The following is a 16,545-nucleotide window of genomic DNA, read 5'->3' as shown; positions in this document are numbered from 1 at the left end:
AGAGAAGGCTTATAGAATATGAGGGTTGGAAGGGACCTCAGGAGGTCATCTAGTCCAACCCCCTGCTCAAAGCAGGACCAATCCCCAACTAAATCATCCTAGCCAGAAGAAAAGGAGTACTTGTGGCACCTTAGAGACTAACCAATTTATTTGAGCATGAGCTTTCATGAGCTACAGCTCACTTCATCGGATGCATACCGTGGAAACTGCAGCAGACAATATATACACACAGAGATCATGAAACAATACCTCCTCCCACCCCACTGTCCTGCTGGTAATAGCTTATCTAAAGTGATCATCAAGTTGGGCCATTTCCAGCACAAATCCGGTTTTCTCACCCTCCACCCCCCCACACACAAACTCACTCTCCTGCTGGTAATAGCCCATCCAAAGTGACAACTCCCTTCACAATGTGTATGATGATCAAGGTGGGCCATTTCCTGCACAAATCCAGGTTCTCTCACCCCCCTCCAAAAACCACACACACAAACTCTCTCTCCTGCTGGTAATAGCTTATCCAAAGTGACCACTCTCCCTACAATGTGCATGGTAATCAAGGTGGGTCATGTCCAGCACAAATCCAGGCTTTCTCACCCCCCCCCCCTTTTTTTTTCCGGGGGACACACACACACACAAACTCACTCTCCTGCTGGCAATAGCTCATCCAAACTGACCACTCTCCAAGTTTAAATCCAAGTTTAACCAGAACGTCTGGGGGGGGGGTAGGAAAAAACAAGGGGAAATAGGCTACCTTGCATAATAGCTTAGCCACTCCCAGTCTCTATTTAAGCCTAAATTAATAGTATCCAATTTGCAAATGAATTCCAATTCAGCAGTTTCTCGCTGGAGTCTGGATTTGAAGGTTTTTTTGTTTTAAGATAGCGACCTTCATGTCGGTGATTGCGTGACCAGAGAGATTGAAGTGTTCTCTGACTGGTTTATGAATGTTATAATTCTTGACATCTGATTTGTGTCCATTTATTCTTTTACGTAGAGACTGTCCAGTTTGACCAATGTAAATGGCAGAGGGGCATTGCTGGCACACGATGGCATATATCACATTGGTGGATGTGCAGGTGAACGAGCCTCTGATAGTGTGGCTGATGTTATTAGGCCCTGTGATGGTGTCCCCTGAATAGATATGTGGGCACAGTTGGCAACGGGCTTTGTTGCAAGGATAAGTTCCTGGGTTAGTGGTTGGATGGATTGAAGTTTCCTCAGGAAGTCAGTGGTGTCTTGAAGGTAGCTGGGAGTGCTGGTAGCGTAGGGCCTGAGGAGGGAGTCTACATAGCCAGACAATCCTGCTGTCAGGATGCCAATGCCTGAGATGATGGGGCGCCCAGGATTTCCAGGTTTATGGATCTTGGGTAGTAGATAGAATATCCCAGGTCAGAGTTCCAGGGGTGTGTCTGTGCGGATTTGATCTTGTGCTTTTTCAGGAAGTTTCTTGAGCAAATGCTGTAGTTGCTTTTGGTAACTCTCAGTGGGATGATAGGGTAATGGCTCGTAGAAAATGGTGTTGGAGAGCTGCCGAGCACCAACAACCACATACCACACAACAGAACCACTGACCCAGGAACTTACCAGACGTTCTGGTTAAGCTTGGATTTAAACTTGGAGAGTGGTCAGTTTGGATGAGCTATTGCCAGCAGGAGAGTGAGTTTGTGTGTGTGGTTTTTGGAGGGGGGTGAGAGAACCTGGATTTGTGCTGGACATGGCCCACCTTGATTATCATACACATTGTGAAGAGAGTTGTCACTTTGGATGGGCTATTACCAGCAGGAGAGTGAGTTTGTGTGTGGGGAGGTGGAGGGTGAGAAAACCTGGATTTGTGCTGGAAATGGCCCAACTTGATGACCACTTTAGATAAGCTATTACCAGCAGGACAGTGGGATGGGAGGATGTATTGTTTCATGATCTCTGTGTGTATATAATGTCTGCTGCAGTTTCCACGGTATGCATCCGATGAAGTGAGCTGTAGCTCACGAAAGCTCATGCTCAAATAAATTGTTTAGTCTCTAAGGTGCCACAAGTACTCCTTTTCTTTTTGCGAATACAGACTAACACGGCTGTTACTCTGAAACCCATCCTAGCCAGGACTTTGTCAAACCTAACTTTAAAAACCTCAAAGGAAGGACATTCCACCACCTCCTTAGGTAACCCATTCCAGTGCTTCACCATCCTCCTAGTGAAAAACTTTTTCCTAATATCCAACCTAAACCTCCCCCACTGCAACTTGACACCATTACTCCTTGTTCTGTCATCTGGTACCACTGAGAATAGTCTAGATCCATCCTCTTTGGAACCCCCTTTCAAGTAGTTGAAAGCAGCTTTCAATTCCCCCTCATTCTTCTCTTCCGCAGACTAAACAATCCCAGTTCCCTCAGCTTCTCCTCATAAGTCATGTGCTCCAGCCCCCTAATCATTTTTGTTGCCCTCTGCTGGACGTTTTCCAATTTTTTCACATCCTTCTTGTAGTGTGGAGACCAAAATGGGACACAGTATTCCAGATGAGGCCTCACCAATGCCTAATAGAGGGGAATGATCACGTCCCTCGATCTGCTGGCAATGCCCCTACTTATACATCCCAAAATGCCATTGGCCTTCTTGGCAACAAGGGCAAGCTGTTGACTCACATCCAGCTTCTCATCCACTGTAACCTTAGGTCCTTTTCTGCAGAAGTGCTGCCTAGCCGCTCGGTCCCTAGTCTGTAGCGGTGCATGGGATTCTTCTGTCCTAAGTGCAGGACTCTGCACTTATCCTTGTTGAACCTCATCAGATTTCTTTTGGCCCAATCCTCTAATTTGTCTAGGTCCCTCTGTATCTTATCCCTACTCTCCAGTGTATCTACCACTCCTCCCAGTTTAGTGTCATCTGCAAACTTGCTGAGGGTGCAATCCACGCCATCCTGCAGATCGTTAATGAAGATATTGAACAAAATCGGCCCAAGAACTGACTCTTGAGGCACTCCGCGTGATACCTGCTGCCAACTAGTCATGGAGCCATTGATCACTACCCGTTGAGCCCGATGATCTAGCCAGCTTTCTATCCACCTTATAGTCCATTCATCCAGCCCATACTTCTTTAACTTGTTGGGAAGAATACTGCGGGATACTGTATCAAAAGGTTCTACCGTTTGGTGCCACCAAGTGGTACAGTACCATAAGTGTGAATATGAAGTCAATCTTGAAGAACTCAGATTAGAAGTAACTTTCATTTTCTGTTTCACGTATAAAAGGGAATGTCCACATATCTTTCTCCTCATTTAAGTCTGTGTAGCAGAAGTCTACTTTTTGTTTTGATCTTTTACATTCTCTGACTTTTCTGAAATGGAGCCTAACATTTTTCTTTTGAAGTTTCAGGAAGAATCCTTGGTGGATGATTCATTGCTTCAAGATGATGATGAAGAGGAAGAGGATAATGAATCTCGTTCATGGAGAAGATGATTCAACTGATCAGAGAAAGTGCTGGAAGTGTACCTACATTGCATTAGTATTACCTAATGTACTTTTGCTTGTTTGTACTAAAAAGTTTTTTGGTAAATGTGATGAAGTTGGATTTCAGAAATAGACTAAAAAGCAGCTGATCAATCCTGTATTTTGCCAGATTCATGTTTGAGTTTCAGTAAATGATTGCTAAAGACATCTTATTAGGAACATATGCAATGTTTTTATTACATACTTCTCCTGAAAGTTAGAGAATTCTTTGGATTCTTTGTAATTTAATGAATTGGTCAAAAAAAAAAAAAGACCAAGAGTTGTTATAACATAGATAATTTTTGTTCTATTCCAGATATGGAATGAAAATTTGCATTTAAAATCTTTGTGAATGTTTTCAGAAATGAATAGATAACAGTACTAAACTGAAGTCTCTAAAGTTATGTATTCATAATATTGCATAGTAGTATGCTTAGGCTTTACTATGTACTAGCCTTTTGTTGGATTTGTGTACGTATTTTACGTATGGGTTTTAATGATACAGTGTATGACTGCTTTGCATATAAGTCCTTATGACTTTAAGATGTTTAAAAAAATAAAGAAATGGAATGGTCTTAAAAAAAAAAAAGAAAAAAAAAAGAAAAAAAGCAATAACCAAAAAAGCTAAGACAATGGTCCTTGAAAATGGAAAAAAATAAAAAAGGAAAGAAAAAAGACCATTCCAAATGGTGACCCCCCCACCCCCATACTCACAAAAGGAGCTATAATCACTGTCTTTTTTTTTTTTTTACATCAGTGTCATACTGAATATATAAAAAACTGATAACTTGAACTGTGAAGTCTCATTTTTAGGTGATATACAATTGTATTTTAGTGTATGGTTTTGCTGCATAAAAGCCTTGGAAACATATTTTAAAACTCATAACGTAATTTAAATCAAAACTGCTTCAAATAGAATAACATTTAATGAATAAGAAGAGCATTTGTATGCATATACTGTGGACCTATAGAAGAAAACGTGATCCCACGAAGATATATGCACTAAAGAAACGTAACAGAAGAATATATTAAGAAAAGTGAATGGTAGGTATTATAGTCTTAAGAACTTCGAGCCTATATATTAATATATCTCCTTTGTCCTTGCAAAGATTTTTTTTTTCCATTTTAAAGCTACATTTGGCAAAATGATCAGTCCATACTATGGTCTGTTCATTTAGTTCTAAACATGTATAAATGTGGGAAATGCTAATCGAACTGTGAGCTTGCAAAAATACTAAATATGCACTTTTTCACAGGAAACTATGTTCTGCATTGGTTTCCTAGGTTTGTGGTGGTTCTCTTCTTAGCAGGGAAAAAACCCTAAGACTTAGCCCTGTAGAAATATGGAAACTCCTATGCCCAAAAGAAAGTGTTTCATATCCCTTGAAGTAGCATTCTGTCTCCTCCTCAGGTCTTTTGTAGGCATATCAGCTGTTGGAGCCTGGTGTATCCCCTAACCCACAAATAAATGTAATATAAATCCAATACACCTCTCATCAGACAGGAGCAGAGGTGGTAGTTGGATCTCGTAATATTTTTCACTGTGCACTCTTCATTTATTTGGGAGCAAATTACCGCCACCCCTTAAGTCTTTGCTTGGAACATCATTACTCTGCTGGCAGGCTTTTTATTCGTAAGATAAGAGATGAAGGGAAATGGAAGTAGTATCATCCCTGAGGTTATAGTGTCCCTCAGCTTTCTAAATCTGTGGTATGAGGTTTTTCTCGTGTTAGTTCTGTAGACCTGAATCCCAGTTCTTTTGCAGTTTATGTATGTGTGCTCTCTTTCTCTCTGTGTGTGCTCACACCTTGTTGCAAAAATGTGCTCTGTTTTTGTATAGAGCTTAGTTTTATATTGAAATTTCACAATTGTCTGCTTGTATGGCAACTTCTAGTGTTTATCATAGGGACTTGAACTGTTTATTAGGGAAATTGACTTTTTTACACTGAATTTCAGGCAAAATAAATTAATTTTAGATCCTATTTCTCCAGTGTTCTAGATGAGCTATTCTGGTTCATTGAATAAATAAAAACTTTTCAACTTTTATTTTTTAATTATTTAGTACTTCTGAAGGGTGCCAGTTTGAAGGTTGCCAGACTGAAATGTTGGAGACTGAAGTTTTGTGTTTTTCCACATATCAGGTACTGCAGATGAGGACTGTGCATGCTCCCTAGACTGAGTAGTTTGTTCTGTGATGATATAATCTTCCTCTTCACTGACTTCCAGATTAAGTGAAAGTTAGTGACACTTGTTAGGGTGTAGGTTTTTATGTGGGTCCATGTCCAAAGAAGCTGAAACTAGGTCACTTCACCTAGATATCAAATGGTCGCAACTTTTGGTGGTTGCTCAGTTGGACTGACTTCAAACTAGTGACACAGCTGTGTGAGATTCCATTTCCTGTTGATCCCTGTGGTCATCCTATGAAAAATTTAGGATTATGTGCCTCCAAAATTAGGGTGAAAATGAAAAAATTGTTGCTGTAGTATATTTTGTACTCTGTCTGTTTGTCGTATCTCTTCCAGTTACTGAAGGATACCAGAGTCACAATGCTTCAGCTCACTTTCTCACACATTAAAGAAAGAAGCACAGCCATTTCATCCTGCAACCAGTGTGCCACTGTTTGTGTTCAGTGCCCAGAGACCCCCCCCCAGTTATAATAGTAATGATTGAGTTCTGTGCAGCATAAAAGAATATAGACCCTTTCACAATCTAAACTAGTTTCCCATTTATTTCTAAACCATTTTCAAGCTGCCCTTTTTGCTTTTTGACACCTTATGGTTTGCTCCAACCGACATGCTGTGTATGTCTGCCATCCTTCTGGTTCCTTCCTGTTGCCTAGCACCAGTGTCCTCTTTGTCCTTTCCTTTCACACCGTCTGAATACTGTTGAAAGAGTCATCACTTGAAGTCTCTCTCTGGTGGAGCATCCTTCTGTTTTTATCTAACAAGCCATACATCTCACAACTTTCATTCCCCTATGAGTTGATCCTCCTGAATGTGATTCTGCTCATGTATGCACGTGTGCTTAGCTAAATTGCTCTGTTTTGTATCCAACAGTTCTGCAAATGAATTTTGCTAATCTGAAACACCGAGAAAGGTTACCTTGTTTTTTCCAGAAAGCTTTTCCCAACTTCTAAGGAAAAAGGTAAATTTTTCTTTCTTTAAGGTGCTCTTTTGTTAGATGTTCAATGACGAAGGACTTAAGACAGAAAAATACAAAGCTATAACTCATTGAAAACGTTGATTTAAAAGAAAATACCCCACAACTTCAATAGGTTTCCTAGCAGGAAGAGAAAATCCAAGAAATTGTAACTTGTCTTTGTCTCACAAGCCATGTACAAAAGACCTCCAGTGAGAGTTTCTTTTAAATAGCTCTTAAAGCCAGGGTTATAAAAATTGAGTCACAGAAGGGGAGTAAAATTAACAAGTGAAAACTTGGTTTAAAGCATCGGGGAGAAAACATAGTTGATGTTGAAGAATGACCTTTTGAAATCTTTTCAGTATTTAAACATTTTAATGTTTAATGAACATATTTATCCTCTAAGATCTTGTATGTACAGCATGAGCTACATCAGAGGAAGCCTCTTTGTACAGATCTGCTAATATATCTTAACCTTGTTGTGAAGGACCCACTTCTAAAGGTGAAGTGGTAGCTTAATCTTCATAGATTGGCCTTTTGCATCTTTGCTCTGGTTGCAAACAATAATGCTCCTCTAGTCAGTTGTGTTGTTGGTTTTGTAACATGGATATTTGTCCACGAGGCAAAGCACGTCAAAAAGCCATCAGATACAAAGAATTTTCATTCTCCACTGATATGGCCCTGATGTGAATCAATGACCTGGAAGTGAAATGTCACACAGTTTATTACCAGTTCCCTGATCCTTTTAATCCCACTAAGGATCTAATAAAAATTATTCCAAAACCTCTTGTTAATTTGCTTTTGTTTTCTTTATAGTTAGCTCACTTGATATCATTGACTGGGATTTTCAGATTTTCTCCCGCTTCGGCCACAAAGTGATCGCAGGAACTGGCATAAGTTTCCATCAGTACACCTCATTTGATGTATTACTGAATTGTCCAGGTGCATTGATTTTTTTTTCCACCTTCCACCATCAGCTACTGGCCACTGGAGAAGGCAGCATATTAGATGTAACCCAGTACAGCAGATCCTAGGTTACTCTTGTTAACCAGTTAAATTACTGTGGTTAAAACAAATGGAATAAATAGCACAGGAATTTGAAGTTTCTTCAGAAAATACAGGAGTTAATTTAGAGATCATTACCCTAATTTTGGTTGATATTTAGCCTTCTGTTTCTTGAGTTGGAATGATGTTGATTTTTACAGCAAGTGTGCTGCTGCTGTAGCATCTCCATTATCATCTTCACATGCAGCTATTTTATTAAGACAAAGAAAAAAGATTTCTTTTTGTAGTTCTTCAGAACAAATTTCAAGATCAATATGGTTTACTAGCTTTTCTTTGAAAAATCAAACTGATTATCTGATTCTTTGTGGAAATTAGCTCTTTAAGCATTGTGAACCCCTGGTATGGCTTATGCATGTATCTTCATAGGATTTTTAATATGCTCAGCAGGATTGCTGCCTGGAAACTATGTTTATTGGTGCTATATAAGTATTATAGATAATTTTTCAGCTTTTATCCTTAATGTCTTTTTCTGCATCCTTCATTTTATTTTTAACCACATTTTGAATTTGTATCCACCAAGTATCATGGATTTTGCATTTATAAATTTCACTTTAATCATTTAGACCTAATTGTCAAGCAAACATTTTGCAAGTCATTTATCTTTGTATATTTTTCCCAATAGATAATTGCTTTGAAATTCATGCTGTCTGAGCTTTTAGCATTTATTAGATAATAAGAAGTTATTTGAATGTTAATACTGAATTTTTTTCTTTTCTTTGTTCAGATGAGTCAGGATTTCATTTTTCCAGTGGTCTTGTACTGCTGAGAGCCTATTGATGTCTTTGGAACTGCATATTACCTCATCCTGTATTACTTTGTTACTGACGTGGTCACATGTTCCTGACTTCCACCGTACTCCAATAGAGTAATTCAGCTTTTTGCCTTTCTCTGACCAAGGTTGTGCAAGATTAGCTGCACAGGTGTATGAACAGTATATTACCCTTTCCTATCAGCAGATGGGGAGAGACAAAATTGAGGAAGTCATTCTTCAGACATGATTTCTCTTTTAAGAAGGAAGTATCTATTGCAGCAATTTCCCTCATTCTTCAGCCTTTTTTGGAACATATATTGAAAAAATGTTTCTCATGAAGTCGCTAATAATACTTCATTTATTCAATCCATTTTACAAAGACTAATCCTCAGACCACCCCTCTGTTGTAGGTTGCTGACTCACATGTGAATTTTTGTTGGAAGCTTGTCAGCAATTAATTTTATTATAAAAAGTAGATCTGTTTATTTCACCAAATCTATTAAGAAAAAGGAGGACATTAAACTAGAGGTATTGCCCCTCTTGATAAGCAATGGTAGGACTATCTTTAACAACTCACTTTGAAGTGGATTTCACATGTAATATTCAATCATTTGGATGCTGGTTCTTTTCAGGTCTTGGATGGGCATCAAAGCAGTTCCTCTGTTTTATCAGTACATGGTGACTTATGCTTTTCATAGACTTCCATAGTGCCCTTCGAACTGTAAAGGAAGAAGGAAGTGCTGTGAGATTTCTCCAAAATGTTTTCCTAATCTTCAGCTAAGTGGAAGGTCTCTTTTCTCTGAGGCAAACTAAGACTTCTCTCTGTACAAAAATTTGCTCTCTACAATCTATGAAACTTGTCTTATCTCACTAAAGACCACAAATTATTCTTCAGTTTATATAGAATTCTATTTAATAAAAAATATTTGAGCCAAATTCTGTTTTCTGTGTGTGGAAATAGAAGACATTTGACAAATATGTATCTTGATATGCAGTCCATTTGGATTGCATGTAAAAGTCCATAGTCTCGTGCCAAGAGAATGCATCATCTTAATTCACATTTGCTATAAGTGGGGTGTAGAAAAGTGCAGAAATGCCTTAAGGGCACAAGAATTCATCCTGCAGAGCTTCTAAACTCTGCAGGACAGTGCTGTATAAAAGCTGGGAAAGTATTTCCATTACAGCACCCTGTTTTTAACATGGGAAGAATGTCCTTTCAAAACATTTTCAAGTTTCCTTCCTCTGAGGTTGTGAAACTTTTTTTTTATTAAGGCTCGGATAAGGCACAGTGTTTTCTCATTTGAATGCTAGAGGGCACTATAGGTACACAAGTGAAACTGCCAAAAATTGGAAGTAATATGCTGTCATTTCAAGCTATTCCTGCTCATACTAATATTTGCAGTTCTTGCAGAAGATAGTGTCCGTTGCTACCAGGGAAACAGAAATTCTATTTTTGTGAATGGACACTGGTTACATCTGCTTCTATTTAAACACCAGTGATCAAATGTGGCCCCACATATTTAAATCGGGATAAGATTGAGAAATATTCCCATCTTGCAGGACACTTACCCTCTTCCTTTCTGTAAATGAATTTGTCTTTTTCTGAAGAGACCATGATGAAAACTGCAGTAAGATAATAGGCTAGGCAATTGCCTCCAGTTAGTCAAGGCTTTTTGTAAACTAATTATTTAATCAGCTGTAAGCCCACCCTGGAGTAGATACATATGCAGTGAGTACAGAACTAAAAGTCACATCCCAACCAGAAGTACGATCTGTCTGTCTGTGCAGTTTTGTTGTAGCCCTGGTGGTCTCAGGATATTAAAGAATCAAAGTGGATGAGGTGATAACTTTCATTGGACCAACTTCTGTTGGTGAGAGAGACAAGCTTTTGAGTTTACACAGAGCTCTTCATCAGCTCTGGGGAATGTGCTCAGAACCACAGCTATATACAAGGTGGAACAGATTGTTCAGCTAAGTAATTAACACACATTTCAAGGGATCATTCCAGGTGAAGTGGCCAGTTAACATCTCTCCAGTCATAGGGGGGAGAGGAGAAAAAGATTGCGGGGAAGGCTGGGAAAGGAGATTATAGATTGTAATAAACCATAAATCCAGCGTCTTTATTCAGTCCCTGATTTTTGGTGGCTAGCAAAGTTATGAATTTAGGCTCCCTGGCTCATCTTTTGAAGGTGTGCAGGTTTCTTTTGAGGATGAGGACTGAGAGGTCACATATACAATGATTGCTTTGTGCAAAGTATTTATATAAACCACACAGAAGGAACAACGAGCCAGGCTACTGATATAAGGGAAATCTCCATCAATGTGGTCTCTGGTTCCGGCTCTGGGGTGTCCGTTCAGTCCCGTACCAACGAGGGCCATGCCAGCACTGGCTGTTTCTGTGCTAGCAGTGTATCAGGAAGCAATGGTACTCTGCTTTTATGTCCTAACCCCTCCCTGGGCCCAGGAGTTTTCCAGGGCGGTGTCATTTGTAGCGCCATTGTCTGGATGGACTGTTGAACCAGTGGGTCTGTCAGCACTGCACACCAGTGTTTCCCTTCCAGTCAGTGAAAGTGATGCCGATGCCAGGCCCAAAGGACCACCTTAGCACCAGGAACTTCCTCAGCACCCTGCTGTTCGTGCTGCTGATGTTACTGTGACAGCACTTACCACCTACCATTTTGACATCAAGTCACGTCAGTACCTCTGCTGATTTCGGGGTCAACTGCTTCTGGCACCAGAAACAATGGTTGTGTACTTGGTGCCGGGAGTACCAGTTCCACCATCAGTGCCGGATCTCTCCATTCTAGGCTATGGATGAGGCAGACCAGTTGCTCATACCCGCAGAGCTGGCTCCACTCTTTATCCTCTGAAGCATCGGATTCCTTGGTGTCCAGGTTGGGATCTTCCTCCTTCTGCTCTCCGTCACCTGACCCACATTGAGGGCTATTCATGGAGCTCTGTGAGTACCAGCATTGACAGTCGTCTAGCATTTGGGACAGGGGTCCCTGGCCCAGTGCCTAATGGCCACTACTAGTGATCTCCATGGCATCCAGGGGACACTCCTTGGTTGTGGAAGTCCCACTCCTCATCTTGCTCTAAGGCGAGATCTCCGAGCAGGTCTGTGTCTGTCAATTTGCTGCAGGCCCAGGCACTGCTAAACCTTCCCTCATCGAGTCTTCAGAGTCTTCCTGTCCAGATCTGTCAGTCCTGGACCAGGATCCAGCTCAGGCACAGTTAACAGCTTTGTCTTCATCCCTAGACAATTCTGCAATGGCTGGCTCTTCCTCTCCTTCCGTACAGGAGGATTTCAAGGCATATGAAGACCATTTGCAGCATGTGACTGCTTCCCTGAGTATTCAAGTGGAGTTCCTGCAGGACAATACCCGTACATTATTGGGTATCCTGCAGCCATCTGTCCTGGAAGAGTCGTCCTCCCTATTAACAATATGCTCCTAGAGCCTGCTAAGGTTCTGTGGAGCGTGCTGGCTTCAATACCATTTACTGTGAAGCAGTTGGAGAAACACTACTTCGTTCTGGTGCACCCAACCCCAGATTCCCTGACTGTAATAATGGTGAACAATAGAGCCCAGCAATGAAAATTTAAGTCAACTTCTTAGTATAAAGCCTCTAAACAGATGGACCTGATAGGTAAGAAGATGTACACCACCTCTTCTTTTCAGATGCAGATTGTAAATAACCAGGCATTGCTATCCAAATACAGCTTTGTGAACTGGACAGCAGTGTCTAACTTTGCAGACCAGCTGTCCAAAACCTTGAGGGAGGAATATCGGATGGTTATCGCCAATTGCTGCTTGGTGGCTAACGTCATTGCAGTCTACGCTGGACATCGTGTATACTTTGGCCAGAATGATGGCCTCAGCAATGACCAAGAGAAGGGCATCCTGGCTGCAAAATTTGAGTATTGCTCCTGATGTGCAGCAAAATAGATAGTATTTGCCCTTTGATGTCTGAATGCTTTTTTGGACAAGATAGATAGGACTCTGCATTCCTTCAGGGATTCTAGGGCTACCCTACAGTCCTTAGATGTGTCCATGCCAGGAGTGCAGAGATGCCCCTATAGTGGTCAGCAGCAGCATTATGGTATTTGGGCAGCATTTCCCTCCCTCAAGACAATGGGACTATCCCAGAAAGGTGCATAGGTCCCAGCTGAAGAGGCATTTGGGTACAGGGTTTGGCCAATTGACATGCTTTCCCCACCGGCACTCCCCAAGTGCCCATTTTGACTCCCTGATCCAGAGCAGTGGTCTAGTCGTGGCTCCTTTTTTCCCCATCCCCTCTGTTTGGGGACAGGCTGGCTTGCTTGCTTTCACAGTGCTTGGGTCTCAGTCTCCACGGACAGCTAGGTCCTAAACACCATCAGATTGGGCTATGCCATCCAGTTCCTTTCCTTCCCTCCCTGTCCCTCTTCAGGGACCCCGCTCATGAGATACTTCTCTTCAAGCAGGTCTGCTCTCTACTGGCTTTGGGAGCAGTGGAGGAGGTTCTGCTGGAACACCAGGGTCACAGCTTCTATTCCTGGTATTTTCTGGTGCCCAAATCCAAGGGAAGTATAAGACCAACTTTTGACCTTCACGGCCTCAACAAATATATCAGATACATGAGATTCTGACTGTCCTCCCAACATTGCCTCAAAATGACTGTTTTGCTGTTCTGGGCCTTAAGGACACCTATTTTCGTCCAGCCCTTACCAACTAGGTCTGTTGTCACCAATGCCTCCTTGATGGGCTGGAGAGCACACCTGGGGTTGCTGAAAGTTCAGGGTCATGGTCAGAACAGGAGGCCTCACTGCATATCAACATGCTGGAGCTTCAGGGCATCCACAATGCCTGTCATATTTCTCTGGACCATATTGGGCTCAGTGGTTCACATACTTACCATCAATATCACCATGATGTATTATGAACAGGCAAAGGAGAGCATACTACAGGGTGCTCTGCCAAGAGGCAATCAGGTTGTGACAGTTCTACATTGAGGAAAGTATCACTCTGGTAACTGATCACTTGCTTGGGGTACAGAATCATCTTATGGACCATCTCAGCAGGAACTTTCTCCTGTGTCATAAGTGGTCCCTGAAGCCAAGTGTCCTCTGGGTCATCTTGGGGCATTCCGACGATCGACTGGTTTGCTCCAAGGAACAGCGAGAAATGTCATCCGTTCTGCTCTCAAGGGGGGCCTGAGTCTGGGTTTCCTGTCTGTCACTTTCCACCTTAGCTGGCAGTTGGCTGTCCTGTATGCTTTCCCCCCAAACCCTATCATCCCACAGGTTGTTGGTCAAGCTGAAGGTGTATCGGGTCGAGCTCATTATCATTGCCCTGGCATGGTTGAGGCAGTGCTGGTGATCTCTAGCCTTTTATCTGGACGGGATTAAACTGTTGCATGCTTTGCCTTGCCTTTTTTTTGTCATATGCAGATCACATGAAGGCACAAGTGGTCTCTTCTCAGATCTCTAAAATGGATAACATTCTGTATCAAGACTGTATATGAAATCACTTGGCTACACCTCATCAGGTGCGAGCTCATTCTATGAGAATGCAAGCACTGTCAATAGCGTTCTTCAGTGGCGTCTCAATATTGAACATTTGCAGGGCTGCTACGTGGCCGGCCATCCATACATTACAAACCGCTATGCCATTACTATATCTGCCAGAGCGGATTCAAATTTTGGTAGGATGGTCCTGCAATCCTTGGTTGGTTAGACTCTAAGCCCTGCTTCCTGGGGTGGGTACTGCTTGTGCGTCACCTATGTGGAATACATGGTTGCATCTACTCGAAAAAGAAGAAACCACAGTTACTTACTATTACTATGATTCTTCTTCGAGTAGTGTCCCTATGGGTGCTCCACTCTAGGTGCGTTTGCATCCTGTGCTCCTCAGATTGGAGATTTTAGATAGCACTGTCCATTTGGCCCACGCATGTGCTCTACCCATCTTGTGCCCTTCACCAGGGCTATATAACACTGCATGGATGAACTACTGTTTGTTCTTTCTCAACTGCCCCAGCCTGAGACAGAGCTTGAACAGCGCCCAAGTTGAGATTACATCAGCTATATTTTTTTCCTCTTGTTCGTGATAGGGTTAGTTCCTAGAGTTTCCATTAGTTGGTGGTAGTAATCCTTTTGTTTCTTTAGTTTATGAACAAAAGTACAGCAAAATCTAAAAATTTTTTTTCTTATTAGGATACTAGCTGTTGCCCATCCATCTATTTTTTTTTTTAATTTATTCCCTTCAGGGGAATTGAAAGCAGATTTAAAGGTTGTCTTTCATGCCAAGAGGCTATCCCGGTCAGTGAGGGACATTCCCACTTTATAGTCTCTTGGGGAATCACATGTCCCTCAGAAGTCTAATTTCTGCCTTAAATGAAAGTCGAGAGCCAGAAAGAACCAAGAACTGAAACCGCTTCTACTTAAGATGGAGAGTTTGCTCTGACCAACTTCTGACCCAGAGACCTCCCTCGTGCACAACGGCCCCTTGCTAGGTTGACCATGTCAACTTCCTTGGCAAAACACTTCTCTATAGCTTCAAAGATGAAATCAATGGAATCCTCTCAAAAACACTCTAGGAAACGGGCTTCAAATCCCTTGGGTAGAGAATTTACCACAGAGACAATCTCAGGCCAGATCTACCACCTCAGCACCCACTGCTCTCTGACTCAGTACCCACGAGGCTGAAGGCTTCTCAAGTACCTCTACCACCAGTAAGCCTGAGGACTCTGCATTCAGGCTCTGGAAGATCAGTTACCATCAGTTGAACAGAGGTGGTAGAGAGAGAACTACAGTTACGCTAAGTAACCATTTCTTAACTCTAGTGACGCTTCTGCGAATGTTGCACTATGCAGTAATATGACATAAATTCATTCAGATGTTGCTGTTCTATGTAACCTGGTTCTCCACTGATCTCTACCTTTTGGAGTTCCAAATATGTACCGTGCAACATGGACTCAGAACCTTTGAAAACATGACTAGATCTACAGCACAGAGAATCTCTTTGAAGGAGTCATGACTGATCTCACCTTTAAGTTCCTGTTCTCTTACCTTTTGCTGTTGGACTTGAAATTGTTGGTGTATTACCGGGATGATATTTCTCTTGATCCAAATAAATCAGGTATGTGGAGCTTGGTGTACACATTCATTGAGCATTAACAGTATTTTAGAAACATGGCCTCTGTGTTTCTCCATATGCCCCCCAGGCTTCACTCAGCTTCAGCAAACTTCTATAAAAGCAGTGCCCTTTCTGGCAGCCAACAGCAAAAAATGAATGTTCCACTAGTGGAACTGCACCAGTGATAGCAGGGATAGAAGCTGTAATATAAAAAGGACTAAGGATTTTTTTTCCCACAGTTTAACTTTGCTCAGAGATTCCTTAAGGGACTAGTTAATGTCTTTAAACTAGTCAGACTACTGTGCTCAGTATTCCAGTTTATATTGTAAGGCACTTTCAGTATGTTTTATCTGTTTTTTTTCCCCTTTCTTTTACAGCATCCAGCACAGTGTTTGGGTGTCTCAGTAGTATATTACTACTAATAAAATTTGTGCTGCAAAAAGTGATCTCAACTTCGGTAGCAAAGAGAGTAACGAGTGGAATGTAACTTGATAGAAAATAGGGGTATGAGTAGACCGATCAAAAGGGAGGCCATGTATGGAAAAAGCTATGGCCCACTTTTCTCTCTCTTCTGTGAGATGGCAACTTCCATGATGCAAGGCAAAAGCTACTCAACCATGTAAAATTTGAAACTTCAACAGATTTCTTAGCTATTTTTGCTTCTGAACTTCTCTGATAACCTGTGTTCATATACACTGATGCATCCTTTGCTTTAATGTTTAATGTATAATCTCTGTCCTCTTGAGAATATAATAGATAAAAATGATGTAGCTCTTTGAAGGCAGAATAAGGAGCTTCCCTGGTAATTCTTATTTCTGCTTACAAAGCATTTCTGTTCGCTACACTGATATGTTTTTGAGTTTTTGACTTTGCCCTAGTTGCTCCCAAAGACCCACCACAGATAACAAAATTCGTCATGTGCAGTGCAGCTGGAATTCTCAGAGGTCAATTCATCAGTTGCCCACACTTCTTTTTTTTCATTTTTGTCATTTTATGG

At 41.5% G+C, this 16,545-nt stretch overlaps 1 protein-coding gene across 3 annotated transcripts in view; it reads left to right on the top strand.

Moving 5' to 3' along the window:
- Positions 1–15,776, top strand: part of RBM26 (RNA binding motif protein 26) — a 115,399-nt gene extending 99,623 nt beyond the window's left edge. The window contains exons 23-27 of one of the 3 annotated variants that reach the window (XM_073347385.1): positions 3,357–4,520; positions 5,539–5,617; positions 6,533–6,620; positions 7,431–7,556; positions 8,404–15,776. In XM_073347385.1, coding sequence (XP_073203486.1) covers positions 3,357–3,446 — 90 coding nt within the window. In that variant the 3' untranslated portion in view covers positions 3,447–4,520; positions 5,539–5,617; positions 6,533–6,620; positions 7,431–7,556; positions 8,404–15,776. Of the gene's footprint in view, positions 1–3,356; positions 4,521–5,538; positions 5,618–6,532; positions 6,621–7,430; positions 7,557–8,403 lie in introns of those variants that run through there. The other 2 variants (XM_073347394.1, XM_073347403.1) reach the window with 2 other exon arrangements.
- Positions 15,777–16,545: the final 769 nt, after the last annotated feature.

The sequence above is a fragment of the Lepidochelys kempii genome, chromosome 1 (genome assembly GCF_965140265.1).
Source record: "Lepidochelys kempii isolate rLepKem1 chromosome 1, rLepKem1.hap2, whole genome shotgun sequence".
Classification (NCBI taxonomy): domain Eukaryota; kingdom Metazoa; phylum Chordata; order Testudines; family Cheloniidae; genus Lepidochelys; species Lepidochelys kempii.
Note: the sequence above shows the minus strand (reverse complement) of the source record. Positions and strands in the feature narration are given on the sequence as shown.